The 13,940-nt window shown below is 37.6% G+C and overlaps 1 protein-coding gene across 2 annotated transcripts in view; it reads left to right on the forward strand.

The window, feature by feature from the left end:
• RASAL2 (RAS protein activator like 2) overlaps positions 1–13,940 on the forward strand; it is a 237,091-nt gene that overhangs the window by 107,060 nt on the left and 116,091 nt on the right. For both annotated transcript variants that reach the window (XM_088154086.1, XM_088154087.1), the window contains exon 3: positions 4,407–4,533. In XM_088154086.1, the coding sequence (XP_088010212.1) occupies positions 4,407–4,533 (127 nt within the window). The remainder of the gene's footprint in view (positions 1–4,406; positions 4,534–13,940) is intronic.

Consider the following 13,940-nt stretch of genomic DNA (forward strand, 5'->3'; position numbering starts at 1 on the left):
TGTCAATAGCTATGTATAAGCTCATGCTTTTGCCTGCTCTGCTATAATAGAGCTACCGGATCTGGCCTGCAAAAATTCTGCTCTGCTATAATAGAGCTACCGGATCTGGCACAGCAAAAATTCTCACTTTTTGCTGTGATCTGGCAGTCATCCGGATTGTTGTAGTCCAGCTCTGATTGTCTTAGTAATAAGGAAATTAGAGTTGGCTATGTGAATTGAAACATAAAAGTAAGTTGAATGCAGTGGAACTGAGTTATTTAAAAAGTATGCATGGTGAATGGGCGATGAATGATTATGGATTGAATACCAAAGAGAGTGAACAGTACAAAAGAAGTACTTTGAGGTAGAGATAATGAATGAGGATCAAACTGTAAAACAAGAAAGGGGAATACCAAGAAAGTCATGATTAAATGGAGTTGATGAGTTCCTCATTAAGAGAGGTGAAAAGTTTAAAGAATAAAATGCATTGTATGGATTACTGTATGAAGATGTATACAAATAGTGTTGATGTTCAGTAGATTTAGCTAGATTATTTCCTTTTTTCCCCTGTTATCACCATCCTACAGTTTCTTTCCTTACTATTTTTTACTCTTGTTTTTGGTGCTTACAGTGTTGCTTATCCTGAAAGGGAATAGCATGACAGTCATATTTGTGTGTATAGAAATATGCTATATGGTTATTTAAAAAAAAAAAAACAGTACGAGCAAACCTTGCTTAACTTGCAGATGATGTGACTGTAATAGTTTGTATCACCACAGTTGGTCTATAAACAAGACTGGCCATATAATTATGCAAGTGCTACAGTTGCTACAGGCAATAGAAGTGTATTTTTAGCTCTTTATAACTTATTTTAGATTGATTTGGTTTAGTGGTTAAGGCACCAGGTTAGAAACCAGGAGACTCTGAGTTCTAGTCCTGCCTTAGGCATAAAGCCAGTTGGGTGACCTTGGGTCACTCTCTATCAGCTGTAGGAAGCAATCAAGGGCAAACCACTTCTGAAATCTTGTTGTGAGAACTGCAGAGACTTGTCCAGGCAGTCACCAGGAGTCAACACTGTCTCGAAGGCTATATAGGTAGTCCTCATTTAGTGACTGCCTTGTTTAATGACCATTTGCAGTTATGACAGTGATGAAAAAGTAACTTTATGACCAATCCTCGCATTTACGACTTTTGTAGGTCTGTAAAGCAAAGGAAGGCTGAAGTAAGATCATATGCACAGTTACAGCTTCACTTAGTGACTGCTTCACTTAATGATCAAGTTGCTGGTCCCAATTGTGGTCGCTAAGTGAGGACTACCTGTATATATATTCTTTTATATTTTTATGCTTCTTTTTAAAAACTGTGACCATAATAAAGACTGATTGATCAACTGATCGTTAAGTTTCCTGGTAATTTTTCACATTGCACTTAAACCTTACATCTGTTTCAGACTGAAAGTAATTATCTGGAATTATATGGCAGAAAAGGGAGACATGGTTATCAAAGTATCTTGTATTCAGCAGAAACCTGCCAATGAGTTCATTCCTAGTATGTGCAATAGAAGAGCAGGAAGTACTTAAAAAAAATAGAATTATATGTATAATGAAATTTAGAATAATTGAATGAAAGCTTCTTTAAAATCTCAGTCCTGTAATTAATTGAGTATGTCAGTAATTACATAATTACTTAGACATTTGTTTCAGCTGCCGTGCTGGTCCTTGATGCTAAATGTGGGAGAAGTATAAGCTTTTGATGCTAAATGTGTCTTGAGAAAGTATAAGATTTTGACTTCTGATAAGAATTGCAACACATACCTTTGGTCTTTCCAGAAAATGGCTTTTTATCTTTGTTGAGAGGTGAATAATCTGCTGCATGGAATCCAAACACCTTTTTTCTTTTACAAGGTAGAATTGCATTGTCAACATATTGCATTATCCCAGCACTTAAATAATATCTCACTGATAAGAAGATGCAGAATCCACCAACACAGTTGTTCTTGGACAGCAGTAAGAGAGATGTGAAGCATTTTGGATTTGAAGGGAGAAAGATGCTTTAGAGCAGCGGTCCCCAACCTTTTTGGCACTAGGGACCGGTTTCATGGAAGACAATTTTTCCACGGACCCGGGGGTGGTGGTTTCGGGATGATTCAAGCAATAGGGTTTTGATATGAATGTGCAAGCAATTGATTTATTATAGTCTCTGTGCAGTCAAACCTCTCTGCTAATGATAATCTGTATTTGCAGCCGCTCCCCAGTGCTAGCATCACCGCCTCAGCTCCACCTCAGATCATCAGGCATTAGATTCTCATAAAGAGCACGCAACCTAGATCCTTCTCACACGCAGTTCAGTAGGGTTCGCGCTCCTATGAGAATCTCATGCCGCCGCTGATCTGACAGGAGGTGGAGCTCAGGCGGTAATGCAAGAGATGGGGAGCGACTGTAAATACAGATGAAGCTTTGCTTGCATGCCTGCCACTCACCTCCTGCTGTGTGGCCTGGTTCCTAACAGGCCATGGACTGGTACCGGTCCGTGGCCCGGGGGTTGGGGATCCCTGCTTTAGAGCAAATGTTGGTGTGCATGTAACACCTACTGGCAGCTCTCTAAACCAGACACATCTTTTTGACACTCATAATTTGGCATTCCTAGTGATTATCATGGATAATGTAGCACCTACAGTCTTTGAACTTTTAGCCATTATACATATTGGTTGGAAAGCTGATTTGAATGTTTCTGGCATCTGAAAAGATCCTTTGAGGGCAAATAGAATATAGCCTACCACTTACAAATCAGAAAATTGAGAACAGTAGAGATCTGCTTTTTTCCCCAACTGCTTTTCTTGCCAACCATGCTTCACTCAGGAAATTACTTCTGGCATATTTATTTATACAAAGTGTGAATCAGAATACCAGCACTAGTTTCTTCCCAAATAAAGATCTGCAGTCACTCTATGGTCTAAATCAGAATTATGCATGCAGATTTCCACTTGTGCAAAAGGATTTCCCTTCTCCCCTCACCCCAGAGCAATTTTGGAGGAGATAGGGAGGGGGGCCTGCAAGAGGGAGCCTGTTTTACCAGTGCTAGACAGACAACATTGAGTATTCTATGGGATCTAAGGCCAAGGGACCAAATTGTTCAATCACTCCAGATACAGCCACCAACGAACTGCTAAAACCTGAAAATAACTTTGTGTTGTAATCCATTATATTGAGTCTGATTAGAGCTTGAAACATTTAAAAGTTACTAGAGAAATATTGGCAAGTGGTGAAACAATTATTGGTCAGTTGTAAGCCAGTTCCAATTCATGGTTCACCACTTACTTACCACTCAGTTATTTAGAAGAGGATGCATTAAATTTTTCAGAAATGATTTGGAAAAATGTGTACACTGCTAGAATGCCTTGCTGGATTTTCCATTCATTTGATGCTGAGAAATAAACAAACTGCAAATGAATCTAATCAATAACCTTCATAAATACTATGAAATTACACACACCTGTCTTTTTGAATTTATACTGCCAACAAATATATCTATAACCATAAGTTAAAATGCAGACAATTGTCAAAATTGTGTCCAGCTGGAAACAGACATCTTAGCTAAAATTCCAAATGAAGGAAATAATTAAAGTTCTTGAATAAAATTTCTACACAAGGCAATTATAACTTCTTCATCAGCAACTCTTGGACATCTTGAAAATAGAGGTTTCCCTATGTTTCATGGAGCTATATTGTCATTTCAGGTCACTACTTCTGGATCATGATTTTGAAAATCCTTATCTAACCTTATTTTACAAAAGCTTGTCCTCATGTAATTCGGTTCCTGTGCTTCTTAATCATTTGCTCTTTTTCTAAGTATATTATATATGCAACTCAGCTGGCAGCTCAACTGCCCGAAGGGTGAAGAGAAAATGTCTTGTTTTCTGTACTGCACAGTTGAACGAATAAACTTGAACCATGGTTTGTGTATCAGAAGGCAGCCATGGAAGCTAGACAAAGAGCTGAATTCAGAGTTCAGTATCTGAAATTGCTCATATTACCAACACAAACTCAATATAGGCCACAATCTTGATGGTGGTTGAGCGTGCGTGATTACTGCTTCCACCTCAACCACAACCATTATCCCCACTGATTATATCATGATACATTTTTTTGAAAGAAGAAAATGCAGTTGAAGGAACATATAATTTAGAAAAGGGATCCAGGCTCAGTTCCAGATGGTGTGCTCACCATGTCCAAGGTCTTAGGTACCATCCTAGGCATATAGAGTTAAAACTTGGCTCAGATATCATCTATTAAATAAATATCTGCAACGTGCAATGTGATTCTAGGGCAATAGCAAAGACTTCTGAACCGGAAAAAATAATCTGTGCTTCCAGTTATTTACACTGAAAGCTGAAAATTGTATCATTCCTGTATTCTTTTCATGTACAGGTGGCTGTCGAAGGAGGACAAGAGCAGACAGCAGAGCCTACCAAAGGGCGTTGCCTGCGACGTACAGTGAGTGTTCCTTCAGAGGGTCAGTTTCCTGACTATCCACCAGAGGGAGCTACTAAGCTTGGTAAATTATACAAGAAACTTAATACATAGAGTTCTAAGCTAATATTTCATGTTCAAGAGACCACATCCTGCTGTACTGTAATAGTCTTGTCTGAACTAAAAGCCTTTTAAGAATGTTCCAGGAAAGGGCATATAACAGTGGCATTCTGAATTGATACTGAACTGTTCACTCGCTTTGTGGATTTACCTGAATTAGGAAAGTTCCTGTTATGTTTCTAAGCAGGAAGCTGTTAGAATACTAAAACTACTTTTGAAGTTTACAGCCTCAAGTTTACAGCCATTTATCTCAGCCTTTGGGAATAGCGCAGAATCTTTTTATGGTGGTTTAAAATGTCTCCTGCTATTTGTTGGAGTTGCTTAGTTAAGACTTTAATTTTCTTACAGGCTCATAGCTCTTAGTTTCTGCAAGGACTAGACTGTCATCCAGTATATAGATGTGTGATTTTTACTGTTTTGTATCCCTACTCTGTTTAATATAAGAGCAGTTAATATAAGTAAGTTCATGGTAAATGTGTGCTTATGCCCAAGAGAAAATATTGCAAAGTGTAAAGGAGAATGGGAGAGCTAAAAACTAAGAAGCCCTGGATTATGAGTGGCTTTCCCTCCCTGCATCTTGGTGGCCCAGTGAATAAAGAATTAGTGCCCTTGGCAGTGCCCTTGGAAGGACATGATGGAACCAGTCATGAGTGTTTGGTTTTTTTTTTCATTAATTCACAGGTTTGATTTCTCCATAGGTAAATAGGGATAAGAAAATATTTTTACAGCAGTCCAAATGGCTTCTCCAGCTATAATTACCTAATAGATACAATCAGAGAAAAGTTGGGGGAGAGACATGTTGTTCCTTCTTTTCTTTTCTTTTCTTTTCTTTTCTTTTCTTTTCTTTTCTTTTCTTTTCTTTTCTTTTCTTTTCTTTTCTTTTCTTTGCCTGGTTCATGTAGAAAGTGTAAGGTTGCCCAGGGAGGCATTCTTAATGATGGGTTATGAGTGTGCACTCAGCGCAGTTAAACAATGTATTAAAGACCTGGAAGCCAACAGGACCAGTCTGCTCTACCCAAGAACATTTTTTTGAGCAGTCACACCCCTTTTTACAAACCAGTAAGACACTTACACCACATAACTGTTTCCAAATTCTGAAGAGCACTGACTTGTTTTGGAGGGCTGATACAAAAAAGTCCCCTATGAGCTGAGACCATGCCCCCGTGGACAAGGGGCTACTGAAACTGCAGCTCATGTCCTGCTATGCTTACCCTCTATAAGGATTCAGGGACCTGCCTTATCACTCCTTACCTGGTAAAATACCTGGAAATTCTGATCTTTTTAATGTACAGTTGTTATTAGATCAGTATGATTCAGTTTCCTTGGACGTAGCTAAATTTTGTTACGTGGCTTGTAAAATCAAACAGACTTTGATTGCCCATTAATGAACTCACCACCAATTGTAATATTTTTTATCCTGTTTTGGTTTTACTTTATTTTTATTTTTAATGTTCTGTTTGTAATTCTGGTCAGTGACTGTAATAAAAATTCTATTCTACTAGTGTAAGGTAGAGGTAAGCTGAATCCTGGAAGCTTATGAGAAAAGACATGAGAAAAATAAATGTCCCTTGCTTTACCAATTCTTTTGTACCCAAAGGTACTTTACTTCACATCCTCAAGACTATGAAGGAAAATTCACTTCACTCACATCCACGTTCTCCTTATACCTTGTGATATTAAATTAGATGTCACAGACTGCCTGAAAAATAAGCCAGAGAAGATCAAGAAATAAATGCCCTGGCGTTCCTGCTGTTTCAAGTAGAGCAGCAGGTCACCTAGATAAGGCCTCTAGTTAATTTCTTGGAACTTATTAGATGCAGATGTACAGATGCTCCCTCTTGCACATCATGCCATCTGTTTTTCCGGAGATAATGCTGAATTGCTTCATTTGCCCTACTTTGTTGGGATGGCATCATTGAATGACTACTGTAGTTTGAATGACTAGAATGTATGTAAACTTTACGTTGAAAAGGGTACTCTGATCTCTTGATTGCCAAAGTGCTGTTGAAGGGAAGAATGCATAAGAGGCAACTGTAAAAAATAAATGGAAGGGTACTTGTATCTTAGCAATTAGCATTTTGTGGTTAGAGTAATCACAGCAGTATTTCTGAAATGTTTGCCATATAGTTCACTCGTTTTCAGGAAGGCATTATAGGCATTGTTACGAGAAAGAAATGACATCTTGACTTTTAAAGGAAAATGAAAATTAGAAGGTGCATAAAAATAAAGTTATCAAGTGAAATGTATTGCTACATTGACATTCAAGAACAACCTGGCAGATTTGAAATGAAGAGAAGATATGCAGATATTTTGCTAACACATTATGCCAGAGGTGTACCATGAGCTACTTCTATGGAGACTGCCAACATTTTAGCCCTAGATTCAGGTGGTAATTCCTCTTTGCCCTTGTTAATATGTATACTTTAATTGGGGCAATATTGAATTTAATGGAATGACATGATAAAATAATATATACATATTATGCAGGGATTATATAATGCAGTCCTAGCAATGCATCAAGTAGTGTTGGGTGCAAGACTAATAATAAGCAGTAGTAACAACAAAGATGGAAAGAGCAGAATAAATATCTGGAAAAGAAAACAAAACAAAAAAAACCATGAAGGAAGGCCAGAACGATATCTCTGAATCACACTGTTTTCCTATTAGTTTCCCATTAACTCATTAGTTTTGGTTAGTTTAGGATTAGTTGTTTGGGTGAATTTCATAATTTGAAGGTCATGCTTTGCAGCAAGTGGAACGGCGTTCTCTCTCTCTTAAAAATCACAGGGAAAATTGATGTCATGCTGGAGAGCATTGGATGTGACTGAAGCAAAAAAAGAAAACAGATGGCAGTCAGCAGCATGTGCTACCAGCAGTCCTGGCAACAGCTGTACCTAAAATAGCTTTGGAATGACCACCAAATGCTGGAAAGCACACGAGAACAAATAAAATAGCCAAGAGAGCAATTGCGGTGTAGAACTATCCTTCCCTTCAATATATAGAGATGCAGATGTTATCTGGCGAGTTTTAATTAGCAAACATTTTATTCAATGAAAAATAGTAGCTGAGGATTGATGTCCATTCTATGCCTTACCTTGTGTAATGCAGTGCTTTGGCAATTTGATTTGTACATTGGAGGGATGGGTTCAAATCCCTTGTCGACAATGAACTCTAAGGTTAACATATGCCGTGAAAGTGAATATATGGTAGCATCAGTCTTGTATGTGGTAGTGAGAACATATTGATGCAGCCTTTGCAAGACTTCATTGCTTCAGATTCTATGTGAAATGAAGGGTTATGTGTTGAAATGCTTTTGCTAGGATGAAAGACCCTACCCGGATACCACAAGAAAATATCCAGTCATATGAAAAGCTAGATTAGAATACTGTTCCTGATAAAAGTGGGCATAAACTTAATAAAAGGGCAACTCCCTGGTGATATTTCAAAATATTTGGTCATGTTATACAAAAACATGCATCAACTGTGATTACCCCGTACCCCTATGTCACAACTGGGAGAATTATCTAATGGCAAACAGTTTGCTTTTGATCATTTATGGGTCATTATTGCACATTGTTGTTATAAATGGGTTCTCAGCGTTCATCACCTTGTGCAGCTGCTCCTCATGACTTTAATTATATTTCTAACTGCAAAGAGACAGGATCTGGCCTTCCTTGTTCTGGCTTGTGGTTGCACTAATGCACATATCTGCATCTGAGACTTCTTAGAAATATTTGATTTGATTTTAGGATGCATTTGATTTTTCTTCACTTGGTTTTTGTTCATTGAAGGATGAAAGCCACCCCAGAGTCTTTCTTGAGACAAACTGTTTTAATGTTTATCCTGTGTGTTTTTCTAAAAATAAATACTTTCTACTTCAGTGGTTTTCATATTAAAACAGTAACAACCAGTCTTCTTGTAATCGATTTAGAAATTGGTCTTTTGGGGTACTTCCAAGTGCCTCATGAGGTGTCTTTTGAAAAAAACAAGAAGAAGCAATGTGTGAAACTCCTTTAGCTGTTCTGCTCCTATATTTCTGTTGCTACCTCATTTGTTCATCCATAAGAAGTATTATTAATTTTTTATTAAATTATTAAATTATTAAATTAAAATAAATAAATAGATAAGTAAGAAGTAGCCTTCTGCTTTATCAAATTGTGAGGGTTGGGAAGAGTGGGGGACAGGATTCCTCAGATTCCTCTGTTAAAAATGTAATTCAGAGGATGGCAACCAACAGGGCAAACATCTCTCTAATCAAGGCTTCAGTTCCCAGGAAAAAAAAAATCTGACATCATAGTGAGGCTGTAATTAGCAGCAGCACAGCCTGCTGTTCCTTCGCTCTAATTGGGAAGAAGACAAAATACCATTTTAGATTCCCTTGTGTCTGGAAAGCTGTAATTGTTGCAAATGAAGGAAAGCTGGCCTAAAATGAGGTCTTGGGAACAGAAATTAATGACCATACCCTCTTGGAGGAGTTTTGCCTTTTCATTATCTTATATGCTAGAATTCAGGCTTGGTTCATTAGGGACTAACAGTTCTAGCTAGCAGCAAGAAGGGTGAGAACGGGTATAGCATCCTGCACTGAACATCCTACCCACTATGCTTTTCTACATGGATGCATTCTCATCTTTTCCATTTATCTTTACATTTTACATACCTGTTTCCTGCCAGGTAATTGGAGAGGGTTGGCACCATCCCATCTCATGTTGCTAAAGGTTTCCACAGTTCCAGCTGCAGCGTGACCTGCTGCTCCTCCTGTGTGTTGCCCCTGCTGCTGCTACTTCATTTTTGTTGTTTTCTTTGCCTCCAGGGAACACTTAATTTTTCTTGGCAGAGACAGTAGTAAACAACAACCTCACATTAAATAGAAGCACTAAGTAACAGAATTGTAACAGTTTCATATACAGGGGGGTCTTTATAAATGACTCAACAATCATAAAGATTGTTTAACCAAAAAGTGAAAAAAAAGAGAAAATATATCATCATGACAATAAACAATTTCAATTCTATATATATACTTATCTAATACAAATATTCAAGTGCATATATATTTCTAATAGATTTATATGGCTATCGTGTTTTTTCCCCCCACTTACTGTATTTTGTATAAATGAGTCCCATATTTCATTATACTTGTCCATATAAAGTCTATGTCTAGCCGCTCATAAGTGGCAAGTGCAATTAGGTCTTCAATTCATTGAATAAATGGGGCCATCTTTCCAGTGCTGCAGTATCAATCATAGTAAGGGCATGGAGAATCCATTTACATTGTCCAGACATCAGTTTCCATGTACTAGATATATACTTCAAAAGAACATTATCCTCTAAAAATTTTAGCTTTTGTTGCACAATCATATTTATATAGTCCACCACTTTCTCCCAAAACTTGTAAGTATAGGACATTGTAGAACATATGCTTTAAAGAAGCATTGTCCTTATTACATTTCCAACAAAGTGCTGTTTTTGACAATCCTTTTCTATACAGATGTAGTGGAGTCCTATAAATTCTAAATATTATTTTTTTGTTGTGTAAGTTGTAGTTTAAGGTCCACTGACACTCTTGCTATAGAAGTTAAGACCCTCTCCCATTGTCTAGGCAATATAGAAATCTCTAATTCTTTATTCCACTCATCCCTTAACATCTGCATATCAAATTGATTTATTAATAACAAATATCTATAAAAACTAATAGTTTTTTTAGTTTTAAAGGATTTAACAAGTTGTTCTAATATCTCAAGTGTCTTAGAAGCTGAAAATGCTGCTGGTCCAAACAATGTTGTTGACAAGTGTTGTAGCTGTAAATATTGCCATTGGGTTACATCTGATAGATGATATTTATCTCTTAAGACAGAGTACGTTAAAAATTCATCTTCATCATCTATCAGTTGGTCCAAAGTCAGTATCCCTACTTCCATCCAATTTTTCCATATCACCATCTTTTTCCCAATTTTTAAAGTTGGGTTTTCCCATAAAGTCAATTTGGCATGGGAAAAAGGGTCAAATCTTTTTTTATTAGACATTACGTTCCATAGCTTTTTAACTGACAAAATTGTTTCCAGAGATATTAGAGTTTTAGTATACTTAGATCCTAATACTGTCTATCCAACTAAAGGTGTTATATACTGTATGTATATTCCAAAGTTGCCCAAATCAGAAAATTAACACCACTTGTTGGCTTCCAGTATTTAATACTGTACAATATTAAATACAGTATTTAAAACCACTTTTATGTATTTTTTCCTTCTTTTTGTAATCAGAAATTTTAAAAAAACAATCATAAAGACTGTTCTGTTTAGATAACTGTCTTTCATGCAAATAAAAATAAATGTCATGTTTCGGGGAAGTGGGCTGATATCTCTATTTCTCTCTTCCAGCCCAAAGCAAAGGACTTCTCACTAGGCCTGTGCAATGCTGCAGGTCTGATTCAGAGGAGGGTGTTAGGGATCAATCTGGGTCTTCAGATTCAGAGGGTGAAGAGCTTGACCAGATCGAGTCTCAGGCTGAGCCACACAGGGCTTACGTGAAGTGAGTGGACCAGTGAAAGAGACACAGGTACAGATTGAGCCCAAGTTGAGACCAGCCATATGCTGCAAATTAGAAAGGGAAGAGCAAAGAAAGTCAAGCTGTCTGCTTGAAAGAAGCAACATAATATGTTCTTCCTTTTTAGGAAAAAAGGGAAGCATTCCTCTAATTCTAAAATAGATGCACCTTTCAATTTCTAATCAATTTAGCCGTGTTAAAGCTTCATTCTAATAAGTTAGGAAGGGCAAGATCCTCAATTACATTGAGTTAGGAACAGTAACATTCTCAGTGCCCTCTGATGCTTTGTGTAATGTCTGCCATGTGATTTATTAAAATTGACAGCAAAAATTATTGACATATTTCCTGTAGCATTAGTATCAATGTCCCTGAGAAAGATATATATCCAATGCAGGCTAAGATTAGAGACTGAACAGTTGAACATTGAGGTAAGAGCTCAGGTGTTAATATTTAGATATTGATTTAAATGCCATTACCTCCTCACAGGACTGATCCATCTTGCCCTGTCTGCCCAATTCATTCTTTACAATCTCAGATAGTTTGGCGAAAGTCATCACATGGCCTTTCTCTAGATTTTCTACATCTTTTAGAATTTGCATAGGTTAAGAAAATCATAAGAGAAAGGTGTTTAGACATTACATATCAAAATGAAACTAGGTTGATCTCAGAGCACATCAGACATCAAGCAGAACACATTGAGTGCATCTGGCTGTTTTATTACATCACTTATTTTTCCATTCTATGAAAGATTTTTCTTTAGGGCCAGGTTTAACATCTTTCAGTAGTTTTATATGAAAGATTTAGTAACCACCCTGCAGCTCCAGAATTTCATGTGTTGCTATATTGTTCCTTTTAAAATTACAGCTAAAGAAACCTCACCTTTTCTTTATTATTATTATATGTCTCAGGTCAGTCTGATGAATGTTGTATTTTAAATGAAGTTTTTTTTTAATCAGCAAAGAAAACTTTTGTTGCATATAATGTTTTAAAGTTTTTCATGGTACTTGTCAATACCCCGCAAATAGATGACCTCAGGTTCTGTCGAATAATATGGGTTCTTTAGGCAATGTTTACATTGTCAGTATTTAAATGTCATTTTATTTTTATATTTTATATTTTTTTATATTTTTCTTGACTTCTGATCTTTAAACTGGTTGTTTGGTTGGTTGGTTGGTTGGTTGGTTGGTTGGTTGGTTGGTTTGGTTGGTTGGTTTCAAGAAAACTACACAGACATGTCCATATAGTCAGTTGACTGAAGGAAGCTTTATCTTTACCTGCTCTTTAGAATAGAATAGAAATCTTTATTGTCAAGTTTAGAACAGCTTAAACACGAGGTAGAAGCTTGTTCCAGCATCATTAGAGGACAGATAATCAATTTGCCTTAACAGATGGCTCTCTTTTTACTAGGGAAAAAGAATAGTTCATAGCAAAAAAGCAAAATATAACGGAAAAGGAAGAGTAAAATCTTTCAACCACTCAAGAGATCACTTACTGAAAAGGAAAATAATAAGGCCACTGAGGGGAAGCAGGTTTCTGTACCGCTCTGGAGTTCATAATAATCTCTTTCATGACAAGCACCTCCAAGTCTCATACAGATCCTTTTTTCCCCAAAGACCCTGGGATGCAGAAGTCTGTGCACTAGCGGTGCTTCATATCCATTAGGTTCCAGGTTTTGTTCTACAAGAGGGTCCTGCTTCTGACTCAAGGCTGATTCTTATTGATACACACTTGGAGCACTTTTACATCTGTATCATTGCCAATGAGAAAAACAAACCAGGAAATGCATTTATTTCTATTTCTGCTCACCATTTTTCAGATGTTTTTGAAAGATGTATCATTGATTGGAGACCTTTCCAAAGTCATTGCATGGTACAAGTTAGGACAAGTTTTAGCAGTCATTTACCTGATCATCTGAATGGAGTAAATATTTACAAAAGCTGCCTACTTTCAGTTCCAACATAATCTAGTTTTATGTGGTTAACAACCATGCCACAAGGGAGTACCAAGGGAGTTGAGAAACAAGTGAATGGAATAGGGCTTTTACATCATGGAATGGGCAAGATGAAGTTATAGTTAAGCTATAGCAACAGAATCTTGAAAGCCTGTGTTTTCCCTTCCCTCCTCCTTATACTCCAGTGAACTAGGGTGGAGCCAGTCTGATCTTCTGTCTCACTTTCTCTCTTTCCTGGGCTTAACACATGCTTTTGTTTTTGTAACTGTTTCTGCATATTTTCTCCAAGATCATCTCTGTGGCTCTCTATACTACCTTCCTGTTAGCCTCAGCCTTCCTTTCCATGTGCAAAGAAGACAGCGGAATGGTGTTACAGGAATGAACTGCAGATTTACTCGCTCCCTCTTGCTTGGCAGCTCCCCTAGATCATTAGATGCCTCCTGCAGCACAGAGGTAGAAGCACTAGGCAGTTCTCTTCTCTCTTCCTGCTGTTGTCTGGGTCAGCTCCCCCAGTCCATCCAGCAAATCCTGCAGCCCAGAGGAGGATGGATCTGGGGAGTCCCCCCACCCCTCTGGCTGCATGCCAGCCAGTTCCAAGGAATCCATTTGTGTTGTGAAGCAGCTAATCTTTATTCTGAGACCCACAGTCACTTTGTAGGGTGGCAGAACATGGGGATGGGGCTTTCCTGGGAGTTGCAGATGAAATTAATGTACAAGACATGGATGTGGACATTTGTCCAATTCCAGATAGTCCTTCCAGTGAATCGGATATTTGATCCCCTTGTGTCTGGAGTCCAGAATAGCCTCCACTTCATAAAAGCTGACTTTTACTGGCAGGGTAGTGGACATTCCTAAAAGGCAAATGAACAGTTCTGGGTAGC

This window comes from Python bivittatus, unplaced genomic scaffold (genome assembly GCF_059951505.1).
Source record: "Python bivittatus isolate LINGU-HERP-01145 unplaced genomic scaffold, Pbiv_v1 ctg000700_np1212, whole genome shotgun sequence".
Lineage (NCBI taxonomy): Eukaryota > Metazoa > Chordata > Lepidosauria > Squamata > Pythonidae > Python > Python bivittatus.